This window comes from Malurus melanocephalus, unplaced genomic scaffold, assembly GCF_030028575.1.
Source record: "Malurus melanocephalus ecotype Western Australia unplaced genomic scaffold, MMel_1.1 scaffold_511, whole genome shotgun sequence".
In the NCBI taxonomy this organism is placed as follows: Eukaryota; Metazoa; Chordata; class Aves; order Passeriformes; family Maluridae; genus Malurus; species Malurus melanocephalus.
In genome coordinates this window covers 246,356-262,671 of record NW_026623743.1, presented here as the reverse complement: position 1 = coordinate 262,671, position 16,316 = coordinate 246,356, and the positions used below count along the sequence as shown (strand labels likewise).

At 56.2% G+C, this 16,316-nt stretch overlaps 4 protein-coding genes across 8 annotated transcripts in view; 2 read left to right on the top strand and 2 right to left on the bottom strand.

The window, feature by feature from the left end:
• BLTP3A (bridge-like lipid transfer protein family member 3A) overlaps positions 1 to 7,758 on the top strand; it is a 27,144-nt gene extending 19,386 nt beyond the window's left edge. The window contains exons 13-21 of the mRNA XM_057381437.1: positions 301 to 494; positions 734 to 2,274; positions 2,495 to 2,691; positions 3,167 to 3,318; positions 3,408 to 3,555; positions 4,307 to 4,578; positions 4,910 to 5,018; positions 5,355 to 5,470; positions 5,877 to 7,758. Of these exons, the coding sequence (XP_057237420.1) occupies positions 301 to 494; positions 734 to 2,274; positions 2,495 to 2,691; positions 3,167 to 3,318; positions 3,408 to 3,555; positions 4,307 to 4,578; positions 4,910 to 5,018; positions 5,355 to 5,470; positions 5,877 to 6,002 (2,855 nt within the window). The 3' untranslated portion in view covers positions 6,003 to 7,758. The remainder of the gene's footprint in view (positions 1 to 300; positions 495 to 733; positions 2,275 to 2,494; positions 2,692 to 3,166; positions 3,319 to 3,407; positions 3,556 to 4,306; positions 4,579 to 4,909; positions 5,019 to 5,354; positions 5,471 to 5,876) is intronic.
• ILRUN (inflammation and lipid regulator with UBA-like and NBR1-like domains) overlaps positions 1 to 16,316 on the bottom strand; it is a 166,909-nt gene that overhangs the window by 53,529 nt on the left and 97,064 nt on the right. The gene's annotated exons all lie outside the window — the stretch shown is intronic.
• TAF11 (TATA-box binding protein associated factor 11) lies at positions 7,956 to 10,497 on the bottom strand. Of its 2 annotated transcripts, none has more exons than XM_057381446.1 (5): positions 10,284 to 10,497; positions 10,073 to 10,212; positions 9,832 to 9,919; positions 9,493 to 9,589; positions 7,956 to 8,386 (listed from the first exon to the last, which is right to left on the bottom strand). In XM_057381446.1, exons 1-5 carry the CDS (start codon positions 10,476 to 10,478, stop codon positions 8,256 to 8,258), a joined length of 651 nt encoding a protein of 216 aa, XP_057237429.1. In that variant the 5' UTR covers positions 10,479 to 10,497; the 3' UTR covers positions 7,956 to 8,255. The 2 variants fall into 2 exon arrangements, with proteins under 2 accessions (XP_057237429.1, XP_057237430.1); XM_057381447.1 differs by having other exon boundaries at positions 10,338 to 10,497.
• The window catches only part of ANKS1A (ankyrin repeat and sterile alpha motif domain containing 1A), a 74,898-nt gene continuing 69,790 nt past the window's right edge, over positions 11,209 to 16,316 (top strand). For all 4 annotated transcript variants that reach the window (XM_057381439.1, XM_057381440.1, XM_057381441.1 and 1 more), the window contains exon 1: positions 11,209 to 11,439. In XM_057381439.1, coding sequence (XP_057237422.1) covers positions 11,237 to 11,439 — 203 coding nt within the window. In that variant the 5' untranslated portion in view covers positions 11,209 to 11,236. The remainder of the gene's footprint in view (positions 11,440 to 16,316) is intronic.

The window sequence follows — 16,316 nt, the reverse complement described above, 5'->3', positions numbered from 1 at the left end:
TTTTTTTTCTTGTTGCCTGTGTGAAGGTGGGATAGAGTTTGTGCACAATTTGGAAGCCTAGCTGTGCTTGCAGGAAGAAATTGCAGCAGCTGCTATCTGCCCACTTGCTGGGGTTCAGCCTTCCTGAGATCACTGGAGCAGGGCTGTAGGGTGCCCTGGGTGTGGACACAATGGGTCACCTCATTTCTCTGGGTGTTCCCCTCCAGAGATATCTCCCAGGGTGGTGGAGCCCCTACACTGGTGGTGTCGGTGGAGCACCCGAGGGGCCTTTCCTTCTCTCATGGATCTGTTCCCTTCCAGTTCCATGCCCAAACCTGTACGTGCAGCTGAACGGCCTGATGCTCACCCTGGACACACCAAGTGTGCTCTGGATAAACCTCTTCTGCCTGGATCTCTGCCGCAGCCTGGAGCAGTTCAAAGCCATCTACAARCTGGAGGACTCAGGAAAGAGGGATGAGCACGTGGATGTCCGGCTGGATGGCTTCAGGCTGAAGGTACCATTCTTTTCCTTCCTTTCTCTGTCTTCTTTGTTCTCTCTCTGGAAGGAACATGAGACCGTGACATAACTGGAATCCAAAACGAGGAAACAAATCTGCTGCTTTCCATCTGTCTRCCACTTGTGTTTGTGTTGTTTGGTTTGTGGGCAGCAAAGCTGGTGCTGAGTCCTCATCCAAGATAAACCTCTGCTATTSCTTTCTAACCCCTTTCCTTGTCATTTCTCTTCCCCCTGCAGCTCAACATCCCCGTGGATAAGAAAGTCACGGACCACCGGGACCGGCCGCAGGCTCTCTGTGTTTGCATGTCGGAGGTGACGGCCACCAACACCCGCCACGCTCCGTCCTGCAGCTGCCAGGACCTGCAGAGCCTCTTCCGTGAATTTGCGGGATCGCAGTTCTTCCACTCCAGCTACGCCGAGTTCCCCCGGGCACGGGACAGATTTGGCCTCCTGCACACTCTGTTCCTGCGCCACGCCTACCAGGTGGATGAGCGGCCACACCAGCGGCCAGGCTTTCCCCAGCTGCCTCACAAAACCTCTGCCTCTGAGGATCTGTGGTCTGTGAATTTCACTGAGCTCTCCCTGGGCTTCGAGGGGGCCGAAAGCTCCAAGGGCAGARCCCTTAGYTTTATTGACCCTTTTCCTCTTTCTRTATGGGCCTGCCTGCCCAAGARGTGGGGGCAAGCTCAGATGTCTAAACGACAGGAGCTGGCCACCTCTGAGGTGAAAATCAAGCCTTCTGCCAGTTTTAGCAACCACTCCAAGAATGAGAACCTTTCCAGAGAACACGGTGTTTGTCAGAGATCAAAGACTGATCAGGATCTGAAGAATATCTACAAGGCTGCAGACACAATGGATGTTTTGGGAGAATCTGACTATGAAGTTGATGATGGAGTTGACAGTAAAGAGCTGGAAACCTCTGCTGATATCCACGTGCTCATGTCCTCCTCTGTCCATGTCAAAGTTCGGCTCAACCACTACCAGTACTTGGTGCTGCTCAGGATGAAGGAAGTTCTGCAAACTCTACAGGAGCAGCTGGCCCAAGATACCCAGGAAATGACTGGGTCTCCTTTAGATTCCATGTCTGCTTGTGTGGGAGTTATGTTCCACAGTGCTGAGGTGGCCCTGCTCATGAGCCCTGCTCCAGGGTCTGTCCTGGAACCCAGATCTCTGGACTCAGACACAACCAGCCTGATTGAGTCYGAGCTCTCGCCTTCAGACAGCAAGGAGGGGCTGGCAGCTGAAGAGAAGGAGCTGAAATCAGAGAGCAGTTCAGAGAAGGGCTTGGGCAGCACCTCAGAGCTGCCAGTGGACAGCGGGAGCCAGGACACGGGTGCCACTGTCCCCCTGGAGAGGCTCCCGAGATCGGCGAGCGATGGAGCTCTGAGCGCAGCTGCCCGTGGTAAGGGCGCGGAGGAGAAAGGCTTGGTGGAGGAAGCACACGAAGCTGTGGAAGCCCTGGCTGCAGAAACACCAGCAGAGACCAGCAGCCACCCTCAGAGCTCCCCTGCTCTCCCTTCCAGCCCAGCCTCGGACACGCAGCCCTCGGGCAGAGGAGGAGTTGCCCTCAATGGCCAGGCTGAGCTCATCCCGCTGCGGAACATCGAGGTGGAGCTCTCCAGCGCCCTGCACATCACCAAGGACGCCACCAAGGAGGCATTGCACGCCACCATGGACCTCACCAAGGAGGCCATGTCCCTCACCAAGGATGCCCTGAGCCTGAGCCGAGACAAGATGACCTCCACCATGCAGAGGATGCTCTCCCTGCCTCCGGCCAGGTGAGCAGGACGGGCTCCCGGGCTGCAGGAGGGGGAAACAGGGGCAAACTGACCCCCTTCTTTCATTTGGTTTGGATTGGAGATGGGTTAAGTCTTCATCTCTTGGGACTGGTCTGAGGACACTAAAATCTGACTTGCAGGTCGTCAGAGTCCATCCTGCATCCAATTTGAGGCTCAGCTGCCTGCCTTTATCACTGTTTTTTGTTGGTTTTTTTTGCAGGGATTCCATGCCCAAGGCAGAGGAGGGAGCAGTGACCCCAGGCGGGGCGGGCGGGGGCCGGATGCGTTTTTTCTCCATGAAGAGAACCTCATCCCAGCATTCCTTTGACACCACATCCGTGGATGGCAGCGGCCCYGAGGACGGGCTGTCCGTGGACAGCGACGGCAGCGATGGCTTYGTGATGCTCACAGACTCTGGTAAAACCCTTGGCTTCTCCTCTCCCCACCCTCATCTCACAGTGGTGAGCAGTTCTGTGCCAGCCTATCCATGCTGTGTCCCTGTGGAATCACTTCTGTTGCTCCTTGGTTCTGAAGGTGTTAAGGGGTTCCCTCACAGTGCTCTCACCGGTGCCTTTTCTTTGAGATCAGCAGGGTAAATGTGACCCTGCACATCCCAGTGGTGTCCTGAGGGCTGCAGGGGCTGGGATGTGCTGGTGGAGGGTGGTACAGGGCATTTAGGAAGGGTTTAGGAAGGGCTGGTTGGATATAGGGTACTCTGGACATCTTTTCACTTCAACCCTGTGTTGCTAAAACTCATCTGAGGAGCTGGAGAGAGCTCTGCAGAGGATGATACCTCCAGGGAGGCCAGARATTCAGGCAGGTGCTGACATCAGGACTTCTCAAAACCAGAAAAAGAAACGAAATTGAGTTCTTATTGTCACTTCCATTTCAGAACCCAGCCTGGACCCTCTTCCTTCAGGGCAGCTTCCCCAGGCCCACAATGACACGGGCAGCAGAAGCAGCCTGGTGGCAGAGGACGAGGGTGGCGCRTCTCCCGAGGCAAACAGCTCCACATCCCAGAGTGAAGACCCCAGTTTGCAGCTGGTCAGTCCCTGGCACTGTGGTTCTGTCCCTGAGGGGGTCTGCAGTCGAGGTGTTTGCTGTGACCAACGAGCTCTTGGTGGCTGTTTCAGGTGTCTGTCCTCGTGCTGAAGATGAACGATGTGAACTGTGCAATCGAGGTGCAGGGGGATGATTTGTCTGTGGCTCTGCAAGTTATGAGAGTCATTCCAGAGCAGCTCAACAACGTGGGGATGTGGCAGTTTCTGCGTGGCTACGTGGGTAAGGCACTGCTCTGGGACCCAGCTGTGCTGTTAGAACTGGCTTTTATACCAGCCTCCCTCAGGGAATATTCCATTAACTGGGTCCTCAGTGTTTGGGGTGGTTAGGATTGAGCACAGCTCATGTGTGAGGGTTCAGATCTGACACTTGAAAGATGTTTYCTGCAGTCAGGCTTTGTGGTGCCTRGTAATCATTGATGGGGATTTTTAAAATTGCTGCTACGATGCATGAAATGAATTAATAGAGTGAGTAAAGCTGTCTAGGGAAACCCTGAAGTTATTCCTGCTCTGAAAAAAATGCTTTCGGTCTACAGTACTTCCCCTAAATTTGAATTTAAAAAACCCAAACCAAACCTAAAAACACAACCATCCCCCCCCATGCTTCCAAGAAATGTAACACAAACAAAACCAAAAGCAGCTCTGACCTCAAAACTGAAGTGAAAGTGTGAGCAGTTCCCAGATGGTTGATCCTGCCCTCCCCAGTCCTGGCAGTGGCCACGGTGGGGCAAAGGGATGAGGAGAGGTCAGTCAGCTCTGGAGAGTGAGTGGGGCCTTAAATGGTCCGGTTCTGGTGCCAATTCTGTGATGTGGGCTATTAATCCTTTAAATTTGGATTTATCTCATGTGAGGGATGACATGAGACTGAGGTCACCTGGCTGTTTGTGGGGAGAAATGAGCTTTGCAGCATGCCCATTTTGAGCTGGTATCTGATCACTGGTGTCCCGTTGTGCAGTGAGATGTCTCTGCTCCAGCCCTAGGGGATCCAGGTGTGGAGAAGCCCACAAGCCCTGAGCCCATCCAGCCCCATCCCGAGGTGTGCCTGCGCCTGGAGTCGGGGCCGAGCGCGGCCGCTCACTCCCCGCTGGCCGAGCGCAACGGATTCCTGCGGATGCTGCTCCGCAGCCTCTCCACGGAGCTCTGCATGTCCTGCCTCACCAGCCTGGGACCCTTCCTGGAGGATGAGATCATCCCAGAGGTGATCCCCATGGAGATAGAGGTGGTGGATGCCAAAATCACGTTGAAGGTGAGAGATTCTGCCSCAGRGCAGAGCGCCCTTGCAGGATTCCCRATCGCAGGATTGGGAAGGGACGYTGTGGGATTGCTGGGGGCCTCTGTAGAGCTTCTCTTTTCCTGAAACTTTGGTTTTGCTTCCAAAAGCTGCTCTAGGGATGAATGAGGAGCACAAGGGAATTGTATACAATTCCCTGTACACCCTGTACATAAAGCCAGGTGCCCCAGTGAGTCTGGCAGTGCTGCTGGTCAGGAACGCTGCTCCAGAGGAGGCTGTGGGCAAGGAGAGTCCTTTCCAGAGCTGCCACAGCAGYTCATCCCTTCTCTGCTTTGTGTTTTTGCAGGATGACAGCACCCCAGTGTATCCCACCTCCCCTGGGCCTGTCCCCATCACTTTGGCAATGGATCATGTCGTGGTGAGGCGCAAGGATGACGGCATCTTCTATCTCACAGGTCAGCAATATTCTGGTTTTCTTGTCCTTCTGCATCCCCGGACTGTGCTGGAGGAGGCTGGGACTGAAATGTGATGTTTCCTGCTGGGAAGGGTGGGAGCAGTCCCTGCCTGTGTTCCCTGGCGGGATAGTTTGTGCCTGGAACATACACACACACCAGATCCRTTACTGCCYTTTAGTTTCTCYATTTTRAAAGGAGAAAGAGATTTTTGTTTCCCTGTTAAAAAAGAGGGGGGGAAAACAAAAAAAAAGGAAAAAAAAATCAAAGTTACTCTTTYTGTCCTGAGAGCTTTGTTGTGTGAATGTCCACACCTGAGTGGGTTCTGTTGCTTTCCAGCTTCCCAGGGGAAGGACTCACCAAAACAGGAAAAACCTGTGTCAGTCCCTGAGGAGCAGAAGGCCCCAGCAGAGTCTGTCTCAGCAGCCCCAGCAGCAGGAACACGTGGCCTGCAGGTGAGTCACTGCTGCCTGCTGCTGTCTGGACAACAGAGAGCTGGAAATTCTCTTTTGCCTTCCTTGTTTGCAGACATTGGCAGGTGTGGGGAGCTGCAGGAAGGGAGTGCCCCGAGGAGCAGTTGTGCCTCCTCCTATGAGTGTTGTGAGGAGTGAGGGCGCTTTGCCCACCATGAGCTCATTTGTTCCCTTTCAGAATTTGGTTGGGGATTTTTTTCTGATTGTCTCCATCTTCCCCAGTTCCTTATTAGATAAACAGGAATGAAAGGTTCCCACAAAGAGACTTTCTGTCAGTGTGGTTGTGTCACACTGTGTAATACACCTCAAAAGCTGCTTTGGTTTTCCTTGGAGCAGGTCACTGTGTACCTTGAAAACTCCTGCCTTGTTTTCTKCCTGTCTCTTGCAGCTCAAGCAAGTGCCAGAGTTGCAAAGGGAGCTCCAGACCATGAAACTGGCCCTGGCAGAAGCCAACATGGACAAGGCTCGTCTTCTGCAGGAGATCAGGAAATACAACCCCCTGTTCCAGCTCTGACGGTGCCGGCACTGCCGGGGACAGGGGACCAGCACCAGCACCAACGGGGCAGGTTTGGTCTTTTTGCTGCCAAACGGGTCCAACTGCCAGACTGAGACCAGCTGGGACTGCAGAGGACTCTGGACAGGGAGGGAGGGAGGCCTGGCTGGGACAAATGGRAGGAATAAGGAGTTTTCTGTGTTCTGGCCTGGGAGTGCTGCTCTGAGCCAGGGCATGGTCAGCCTRCAAACACCAGGTCACATGTTGGGGCAACACCCYGTGTGTCCTCATCTGTGGGTGGCTYCCAGCCTCCACCTTTTATGGTGACATCTGGAGATGGTCTGTGTTGGGGTTTCTGTSGCTTTCACCCTTCCTTGTTGTGTTTTTGCCCAGTTGTGCTCACCTGGGGCCACAGCAGGAGCAGGGTGGTCACTTCAGCACTTCAGGCAGTGGCAGGACAGGGGTGGCAGGAAGGGTCAGGGCTCTGCTGGGAGAGCAGGGCTGCTTTCACCTGGAAACAGATGGGATTTCCCACTGTGGAGTGAAGGCACACAGTTCACTATTCCCTCAAGAACAGGATCAGGATAGTAAATGAACTTCTTCAGATTTCCACTTTTCCACAAATTTAAATCCACAGATTTACTTTTCCAAGTAATTCTGAGCATAGAGATGGATCCAGCATATGAGACTTAGTCCAGTTCATTCCCACTTTATCCCACAATGTTTGGCTTTATGGGTGCAGAAACATAAAGGAATGAATTCCTTACAAGGCACTGTAAGTTCACTATCAAAGAACAGGGTGAGGGAAGTTGGTTCAGTGTCAGGAGATGACCTGGGTGTTTTTTGGGATGCACCTTGTCTGTGTGCCTGAGTTCCCCAGTGGGGAAGGGGAGCAGCTGTGGGGTTTTCAGCACTGGGTGGAATCTCTCAGCAGGGCTGAGGGGTTACCTGGGGTGGGACACGTTCCAGAACCATCTGCCAGCCCTTTTCCCAAAAGGAAGACACTGGAACACACCTGTGAGCACCACTGGGAACTGCCCAGAGTCCACGAGCAGAAGTTGGATTTTGTTTCACCAAACCTTTGTGCTGCTCCCTCTCCCTGTGGGGAGCAAAAGCTCTGAGAACTGCTTGCCTGAGGTGGAATGTCACGGTATTCCCGCTTTTTCTTCATTAATTGCTTGAAAATGGGAGGTTTCTCTTCTGCTTTTTTTCCAATTTTCATGTTTTGTGTGAGTAGGGGAAGGAATAGGGGAAGGAATAGGGTGCCACGGGTTTGCCCAGCCCTGGTGCCCACCTGCAGGGTCCCACAGCTCCTCCCACGTGTGCAGGCTGAGCACAACTGGAGGCAGATTGTTTACAGCAAATTCCTTGCTCCAGCAGCTTCAGCCAATGGGTTTTGTTGAAGAATTCAAGCATTTCCTTTGCTTTCAAGTCCCAGCAGAAAGGACTGTACTCAAAACCCCCACAGGTGGGAGGACAAAACCTCCTGGGTCCCCACAGATCGTAAATATCAAAGTTTACTTCATGGAGCCTCTTATTTAAGGATTCTTCCTCTGTTCCAGTGGGAGCCCAGGGAGTCCTGCCTGGCTCAGGTGCCTCAGCACCTCTCACAGGGGCAGGAGCAGCTCCCAGGGCCCCTGGAAGGGGACAGGGGCAATGTGCAAATCKGAACTTGAATTTGAATTTTAGGCAGTATTGCAACTTTGCTGCAGTTTGTTTTCACTGATGCATTTATTGGTTCTATGAACCTCGAGCGGAATTAAACTCATTAACCTCCTTCCAGGCTTGGGCTTCTTTTCCTTCTTTTCCTGCTTTTCCCTCCCATTCCCTTCCCAGCAGTGCTGCTGTTTTATGGGCAGTTCTGGATTTGAAGCACAGCTGAGCCATGACTCCAGAGATCCCAGCTCCCAGCTCCAGGTCAGGAGCAGCTCTGGGAGCACCTTGGGTTACACAACGAGCAGGTCCCAGCCAAGCTATGAACACAATAATAAGTTTAATGTACAAAAAAATCCTCACATCTGGGTACAGATGACACATCTGGACACAGCTGGCATATCTGGGCCAGCAGGAAATGCTCTGCAGCCTCTGGATGTTCCTCTCCCTGCTGTGTTGAGGCAGAGGAATCCAGGTCAGGGGTGGATCCAGCGTGGGGTCCCGAGCCCGGGGTGGACAGGGACAGCAGGAACATCCTTGAGGTGCCAAAGGACCCCCCAAAGGGGCCTTACAGAGGAGTCCACATGGGAATGTCCTTCAGGAAGCTCATTCCAAGCTCTCTCAGTGGAAGATGATCTTTTTGTACTTGGAGTTGGGGATCTGCCCTCGTGCCTTGAGCCTCCGGACGGCCTCCCTCATGTGCTTGGGCTGCAGGGGGGGCAGCTCCCCCCACTTCTCACACACGTCCAGTGCTGGACAACAGAGAGGGAGATCATGTCAGGGGACACCCAAGCCCTGCCCCTCCCCTGCTGCAGCTTCAGTGCAGTTTGAAAGGGAATAATGTTTCTGTTTGGGGTTTGCAGCTCAGAGCCAGGAATGAATCTGCTCCCTGAGCTCTTCCCTGGCAGGAGGACAAACAGCTTTGAAACCACTCAGCCACCGTGGAGGTGCTGGATCCAGGGGAGGGATGAGCTCAAAGCCTCTGCTCTGGAGGCCCTGGGGCTGGGTGGGCTCAGGGGCTCTAAATCACCATCCCAGTAGCTCCCAGGGGACAGCTCCCAGCCCCTGTGCCAAACTGATCCCAGCCCCTGTGCCAAACTGATCCCAGCCCCTGTGCCAAACTGATCCCAGCCCCTGTGCCAAACTGATCCCAGCCCCTGTCCCAAACTGATCCCAGCCCCTGTGCCAAACTGATCCCTGTCCCAAACTGATCCCAGCCCAGTCCCAAACTGATCCCGGCCCCTGTCCCAAACTGATCCCAGCCCCGTCCCAAACTGATCCCAGCCCCTGTCCCAAACTGATCCCAGCCCTGTCCCAAACTGATCCCAGCTCCTGTCCCAAACTGATCCCAGCCCCTGTCCCAAACTGATCCCGGCCCCTGTGCCAAACTGATCCCGGCCCCTGTCCCAAACTGATCCCGGCCCCCGTGCCAAACTGATCCCAGCCCCCGTGCCAAAGTGATCCCAGCCCCTGTCCTAAACTGATCCCAGCCCTGTCCCAAATTGATCCCGGCCCCTGTTCCGAAACTGATCCCGGCCCCTGTTCCCAAACTGATCCCAGCCCTGTCCCAAACTTATCCCAGCCCATCCCAAACTGATCCCAGCCCCTGTCCCTAACTGATCCCTGCTCGTCCCATAAAGGAAGAGCGGGGCAGGTTAAGAGGTTTAAGAAACTCCTTTATCCCTGTAGCACTAATGAGATCCTGAGGGTTAAGGAACAGAGCTGCCACTTCAGCAGCAACATCACTGGGATCAGAGGGGCTGTGGCAGCTTCACCGGGCTCTGCTCTGAACCAGAGCTGCTCCAAGGAGTTCATTTAGCCCCTGTACCCCACTTGTCACCCAGCAGGTGCCACTCACCTTCCTCCACCACCTCCCCAACAAACACCTTGGAGATGCCGGACATGGCGATGACGACGTTCTGGGACACGGAGGTGCCGGTGATGGACTGGATGAGCTGTGACAGGGACAGACAGGGACAGTCAGAGCCCCAAGTGCTCTAACTCGTAACATCTCAGCCCCACCCAGCTCCTCGCGGGTGCTCAGGGCCGGTGGAGGGATTTGAGCTGCAGCACGCTGGAATCCAGCAGGATCAGCTGTCCTGGGACAATGGGCTGAACCACGGGGCTGGCACAGCTCCGGGAGGGTCCGGGGAGCCCCCAGAACCCCCTGCTCGGGCTCTTCCTGCCCYTCTCGTACCCGTTTGATGGCGGCTTTGGGGAAGGCGGAGCGACGATACATCTCGTAGCGGTTCAGCTGCTCCTCGGAAAAGGAGGAGACCAAGATCCTGCGGGGGAGAGAACGATCATTTACAGCCGCGGTACCACCCAGGGCCGCAGAGACGGGAGCGCTGGGTGCGAAAGGGAATCTGGGGGAACGGCGAGCTCGGCACGGGGGACACGATTGCCGCACTCCCCGGCCCCGCCGCCGGGACACTCACTGCATCTTCTGGATCTCGTCCTCGTCCACTTTCTGCTTCTTCTCCTTCCGCTCCTTCAGCTCCAGCTTCACCTTCCTGGCCGCGCACGGCTGCAGCCCCGGGTCCTCCGCGTCCGCCGCCTCCCCCTCCGCGCTCCTCACCTGGGCGAGAGGGCAGCGCTCGTTCTGCGGCCCCGCGGCCCGGCCCGGCCCCGCTCCCGCTCCCGCCTCACCTCCCCGTCCGCCACCTCCGCYTTCAGCTCGCCGCCACCGCCGGCCTCCCCCACCTCGCCCTCGCCCGCTTCCTCCGCAGCTGCCGCTTCCCCCGCGGCCGCCGTCCCATCGCCCGCGGCGGGCGGGGATGAGCGTGAGGGCGGCGGCTCCGGGACAGCGGCGGCACCGAGCACGTCCCGGGCCGGATCCGCCATGGCCGCGCCCGCGGCGCYTCCTGATGACGAAACACTACGGGCGCTGCGAGGGGGCGGAGCCTATCGCCACGGGGATGCTGACGCTGGCGTCTCGTGATGACGCGCTTGAACGGCGACGTGGAGTCCGTAGTCATGGCAACGGAGATGCGACGGCACTTCCTGATGAGGAAATAATTAGTGTCACCACCCCGTGACACTGTTACCGGGGGGTGGTGCCTGTCGCCATGGCAACAGCGACTCGGCAGCGCATCCTGATGACGCCCTACACGGGCGCCGCGATGGGGACGGACCATCGTTGTCGCCATGYCAACGGCGCTGCAACGGCGCCTCCTGATGACGCGCAGCTACGGGAGCCGCGAGGGGATGCGCGGGGCTGGGCCTGTCGCCATGGMAACGGGGCTATGGCGGGGGGGGGTCTCTGCGGCGCTCAGCGCTGGGCCCTGTGCGTTCGGACCGACCCAGCCCGCTCTAAGCCGCTATTTCACAGTCGGCCCCTCCTGTGGGGCAGAGATCCCGGCACGAAGCTAGAGCGCGCCCCGCAGGGGGAAAACTCCCCAGGCCCGCCCAAAACGAGCGCGGCTGAGGGAGCACGGGCAGCGCTCGGGGGCGGGGCCTACGCTAAACCCCGCCCATGCTCCGCCCACCCCTCAGACCCCGCCCCAAGCCCCGCCCCGCCGGCTCTGCCCCCTCAGGCCCCGCCCCCTCCCCCGCCACGGCCCCGCCCCGGAAGTCGCGCGGGCGCCCGGGCCGCGCCGGCCATGGGGAAGGAGCAGGAGCTGCTGGAGGCCGCTCGCACCGGGAACCTCCCGGCCGTGGAGAAGCTGCTCTCGGGGAAGCGCCTCAGCTCCGGCTTCGGCGGCTCCGGCGGTGGTGGCGGCAGCGGCGGCGGCTCCGCGGGGAGCGGCGGCGGCGGGAGCGGCGGGAGCGTCGGTGTGGGGCACCCGCTGTCCAGCCTGCTCAGGTGAGCGCGGCCCCGGGGGCGGGGACCGAGGGATGTGGGATGAGAGGGGGGCTGTGCGCGGACCGGGGAGTTGGTTGTGGGGCTGCGGGGCTGGAAAGGAGCGGGGAGCTGTGGGTCGCGGGGATGGGGCTGTGGGCTGCAGGGCAGCGGGGCTGGGAAGCAGCGGTAGAGGTTGGATGTGCTTGTGAAGTGCAGCGTGAGGGCGAGAGGGCTGTGGGACAAAGGGATGCCGGAGGTCCCTGGGGCTGCAGTGCTGCGGGGGAGGCCGGGGGTCTGTCCCCGGAATGTCCCCCGTGGGTGTGGGCCGGAGCTGTGACCTGGGCACCGCTGAGAGTTTGGTGGGACCAGGGCAGCGAGGGGGCTGTGGCGGAGCTCCTCGGGTTGTTGTACCCTCGGTGGGCTTGGAGAGGAGTGGGGGAGTGACTTTTTGGCTGTCTGGAGCGGGCACTGCCAGGGCTGGGTGCTGCTCTCGGTGGCCTGTCCCCCTGGCATCAAATCGCTGCTGTGTGGATTCTGCGGACTGGTGTAACAGGGAAGTTGTGGTGTGTCTGGAGGACTCCGGGTTTGGGGAGAGCTGCTGGATGACTTTCCYGGGGCAGGTGTACAGCCGGGTGTCGGGGGATTTGTCCGGGCCCTGCTCTGTCATCATCGCGGCTGGCTGTGACATTGTTGCCCGGCTCGTCCCCGTGCTGTGGAATTTGCTGGTTTGAAGCTCTTGGACTTTTGTTAGKTTTTTTTCTCCTTCCTTTTCTCGGCATCACCTCTCACTGCTGCGCTTCTGGAGCTGCAGCTTTGAGCCACTTTGGCCTCTGCTGGGAATGCGGCTGTTCCTRGTCCCTGAGCAATTGGTTTGTACTGGGATGTGTGGAGGAGATTCATGTCCAGTACCAGGTGACACTGCTGCTACACGACCTGACTATTCAGAGGGATGTGACTCGGCYGTTTTTGGCTGATTTTGATCAGTTTTTCCTTTCACATAGCCYGGTTGGATACCTGCAGGTTGTGCTGGTAGCAGAGGCCTGCAGACATGAGAGAGCTCACCCTGCCCTGGGGCACACATTTGCCTCTCTGAAACGTAAATCTACCCTTGGGTCGAGCTTTGTTCTTCTCTTTTGATACATTAAACAGTCTGAGCCCTGGTTTGAGTGGGATGGATGTGCCCACAGGGGGCTTAGATCAGCACAGAGGGTCGATGCAGTTGAACACCCTGTGAGCTGAACCAGATCTGCCACTGCCTCACAGCACCCGGGCACGACAGTGCCTTTTCCCTGCCTCCCCCAGTGCCCATGGTGCCATGGTCCTGCAGTGGTGCCAGAGTGGGCCAGGCCATCCCTTTGATTCTGACCTGTTGAATTTCTCACATGTGAACATGGCTTCATGCACAGACACRTGTCTGAAGGACTGTGACTGTCACAGCTGTCACTCATTCTGTGTTCACTCTGTGGCTGTTGGATGTACATCAATGATAGTGGAACAGATCCTTTCCCCTGTCCAAGTCTCAGCTCCTGAACCTGTTTCTCCCGGTACAGCTGGGATTTGTGACACCAGTTCCTGGTCTATCTGSACATTATAGGGTATGGCAGCATGTCTTGTGTGCCACCTGCTGCCCTTTAAGGGCTTTGTGACTGTTTCCCACCTCCTGACCACTTGTTGGGCTTTGGCTCTGTGTTTCAAGACTCCTCCAGGTGAGGAGCTTGTGATGAGGTTTTGCTGAGAAGCAGCTGCTGAGTGTCCCTGCAAGGAGAAGCCAGAGGGAGCTGGGGACAGGCTGTAGGGACCAGACAGATGAATTTTAGGGTGGAGGAAACATCACATTTTCCCGTGCTGGAAAGTGGCAACTTTTCTAATGCAGGATTTTGCCCTCCTTGATTGTGGGGAGAAGCCTGCCCCTCAGTCAGATCTGTGTTCTCCATATTTTCCCTTCCTTGGGCAGCCCCTGGTTCTGCTCAGACTGATTCCTGGTCCTGCCAAGGCTCTTCATGTCTGTAAGGATCTCTTCTAACACAGGAGCTGCTGAGCTGCCCTCCACCCCCAGAGCTCATTCCCAGAGCAGGGTCATAAATGCTCTGCTGGGCTGGCAGGACACCTTTGTTCTTTTCTCCACTCGATTTCAGGTCCCTGTTTTAGTTCCAATTTTACTTCTTTTGTTAGTCCCACCTTTAGAGAATCTGTTCCCAAAGCTCATCTCCTGAGGTGCCTGTCCCAGCTTTTTCTGGCTGTTCTGCAGCGTTTCAGGTGTCTCTAAGATACCTTTTGGATTGGATACAAACCAGGCATTCCCTGGAATTCCCACATTACACCTGGTATGTCTGAGCTGGCACCTGCTCTGAGCTGGCACTCATAGGTTTGGGCCATTTCTCTTCCAAAAAGACCAAGTGTTGCTCCATGAAGTGGTAGAAGATGCCCCTGGCGGTAAATTCCTTGGAATGTGTTGTTTTATCAGGTAACCTGAGCTGCCACCGTGTCTGTTATCAGTTAAATGTGAACTTTGTCACAGTCTGGGCTGTGTTGCTCCTGCTGGGGCCGAGCAGGTCCCGCTGGGTGTGGAGCCATGTGCAGACTCCWATCACCTATGGCTGCAGGTGAGCAGGAAACAGGATGGGATGGAGCAGGATAAGCCACAGGAGGAGGAACTTCAAAGAGAATTAGTCTCTCTCGAGGGGTGATTGTGCCAGGGCGTAACACTTAGGGCATTGGGCAGAAGAATAAACCCCAGTGGGAAGCTGATGGAAATTGGGAATGCTGGCAGCGGGCTGGGGGAATGAAGAAGGATGCAKGAGGGGGGAAACGGGAGTGTGGATTTGCCAGAGCAGATGGTGGGCTCACAAAGAGGTGGTGGCTGCCAGAGTTTGGGAGGCTGGGCTCCCTGCTGGCGTCCACACAGCCCCTGGGATCTGCCAGGGCCTGGGGAGCTGCTGGAGGCCTGGCCCAGCAGTTGGGAGCAGATCTCAGCTCCTAGGCTGGGCCTGGCTGCTCTGATTCCAGCCATGGATCAYGGCTGAGGCAGAGACATCGTGTGAGGAGCAGAGAGCAGCCAGAGAGAAAACCCACTCTGTGCATGCACAGCTTAAGGCTTATGAGCAACAGCAAGTCGAGAAATCAGAAATGATTTGTGAATCCTTGAGGTTTCTTGGGGTTATGAGCCAATTCTACATCGAGGTTGCAGAATTTGGATTATTGTATTTTTTTTTTTTAGTGATTCACTGTGAAGTTAAAGGCGGGAAACAACGAAACAATCTGTGGCTGAGCTATCAGGCTGCATTCAGGAGGTTTTGCCAGGAGCAATGAGGGATGGGTTGTGTTAAAGCCAAATCTGCAGAAGCAGCTTTTTATTTTCGTCTGTTGCTGTGAAAAGCCTGGGTCTGCGTTGCCAGARGGGGAAACTGAGGCTGCTGCTGAGCCCCAGATGGGATATGCAGTCCTCAGGGAGTGTATCAAGGAGACTCTTCTACTGGGAATGAGGAGATTGGATGCACATCTGTTGTGGGAAGGGTCGAGTGCTGCTCCACAGAAGCCGCTCCCCTTGTTCCAGCCCATTTGCAGCAGTTGCTGCTGGTGAGGGGTGGTTGGTTTAGGGAATGATGTGGTGGGATGGCGGAACGCTTGAAGTGGCTTCCAACAGTCCAAGGGTGGCTAGGAGTCAGAAAAATGAGTTCTTTTTTAAAAAAGTGGGGTTTGGTGTTTGTTCTGGTGTGGCTGATGGTTTACAGCAGGGATCTGTTAGTGCCCTGTGTMCTCCTGGGGGTGAGGCTCTTCCTGCGCCTCTCTGCTGCTGTTCCCTTGGGAAGAGACACAGTGCCGCTGCCAGGGAAGGGGGGAATTCCACTCTCTGAGGTCAGGGTCAGGCACTTGGGGTGTCTGTCCCTCCGTGRGTCCTGCAATATCCAGCAGAGACAGCAGCAGGGAACAGCAGGGAGGCTCCGAGGTCCGGCTTCCAAGGTTGTGCAACGTGGTGCTTCCCTCTCATCCCCTTCCCCATCCCAAGGGAGCTGCTCCTGCTGCATTCCCACGGAACAGGGCAACCTTAGGTCTCTCCCTCATCCTGTTGCTGTGATTAACCATCTCTCCCACTTTAAACCTTTTCTGCACACCCTCCCTTGCACCCAACACACTGGGATAGATCCCTCTTTAATTACACAGCCCAACACAGGGATTGCTGAAAGTGCTTGTGCCACAGGCACAGGTGTGCATCGGCATTCAGCTGGGAATTATTTCCTAAGCACTTCTTAAAGAATTCAAAGGCTGCAGTTACCGGCTGTGACTCTGCAGTGTTTTGTCTCTGTGTGATCTTGTGATGCAGCTTTGGAAAGTTTTATTTGCGTGCTTTGGTCTAGCACAGTTCCGTGTTCAGGGCTGGGTCAGGAGCACCAGGTTCTCCTCGCTCTGGAATCTCRGAGCAGTGGTGTTGGCCCTGCCCTGCTCCACTCACCCAAGCYGGTGGTTTCTACAGCACGTGGGGCGTTCTTGGGCACATGGGACGTTCTTGGGCACATGGGGATCGTTGTGGGTGGGTTCCCTTCCTGTGAAACCCCCTCAGGAGAGCCCTGTCCCGCTCCCTTTCTGACGGGCTGTGGCAGCCCCAGGTTTCCAGGCCGTGTTCTGCTGGGTTTAGTCAACAGAGAACAGGGTTGGAAGTGGAAAGCTCTGCACAGGTAGGTGTTGGGGGAGCTGAACATTCTTCCAGGTTCTGATTTCCATCAGTCTTTATCCACATGTGCTGTGGGACTCGCTCTCTTGGGAATGTCAGTGTGTCGTGTTTGTGTCAGATGGAGGGTGAGAACACAAGCGTAGTTTTTGCCTTGCTTTGAGAGTGCTTTGAAGTGCCARGCTGCTTTTGGAAATATCCATGTGCTTGTACAGGTTACCTCAAATGCTCT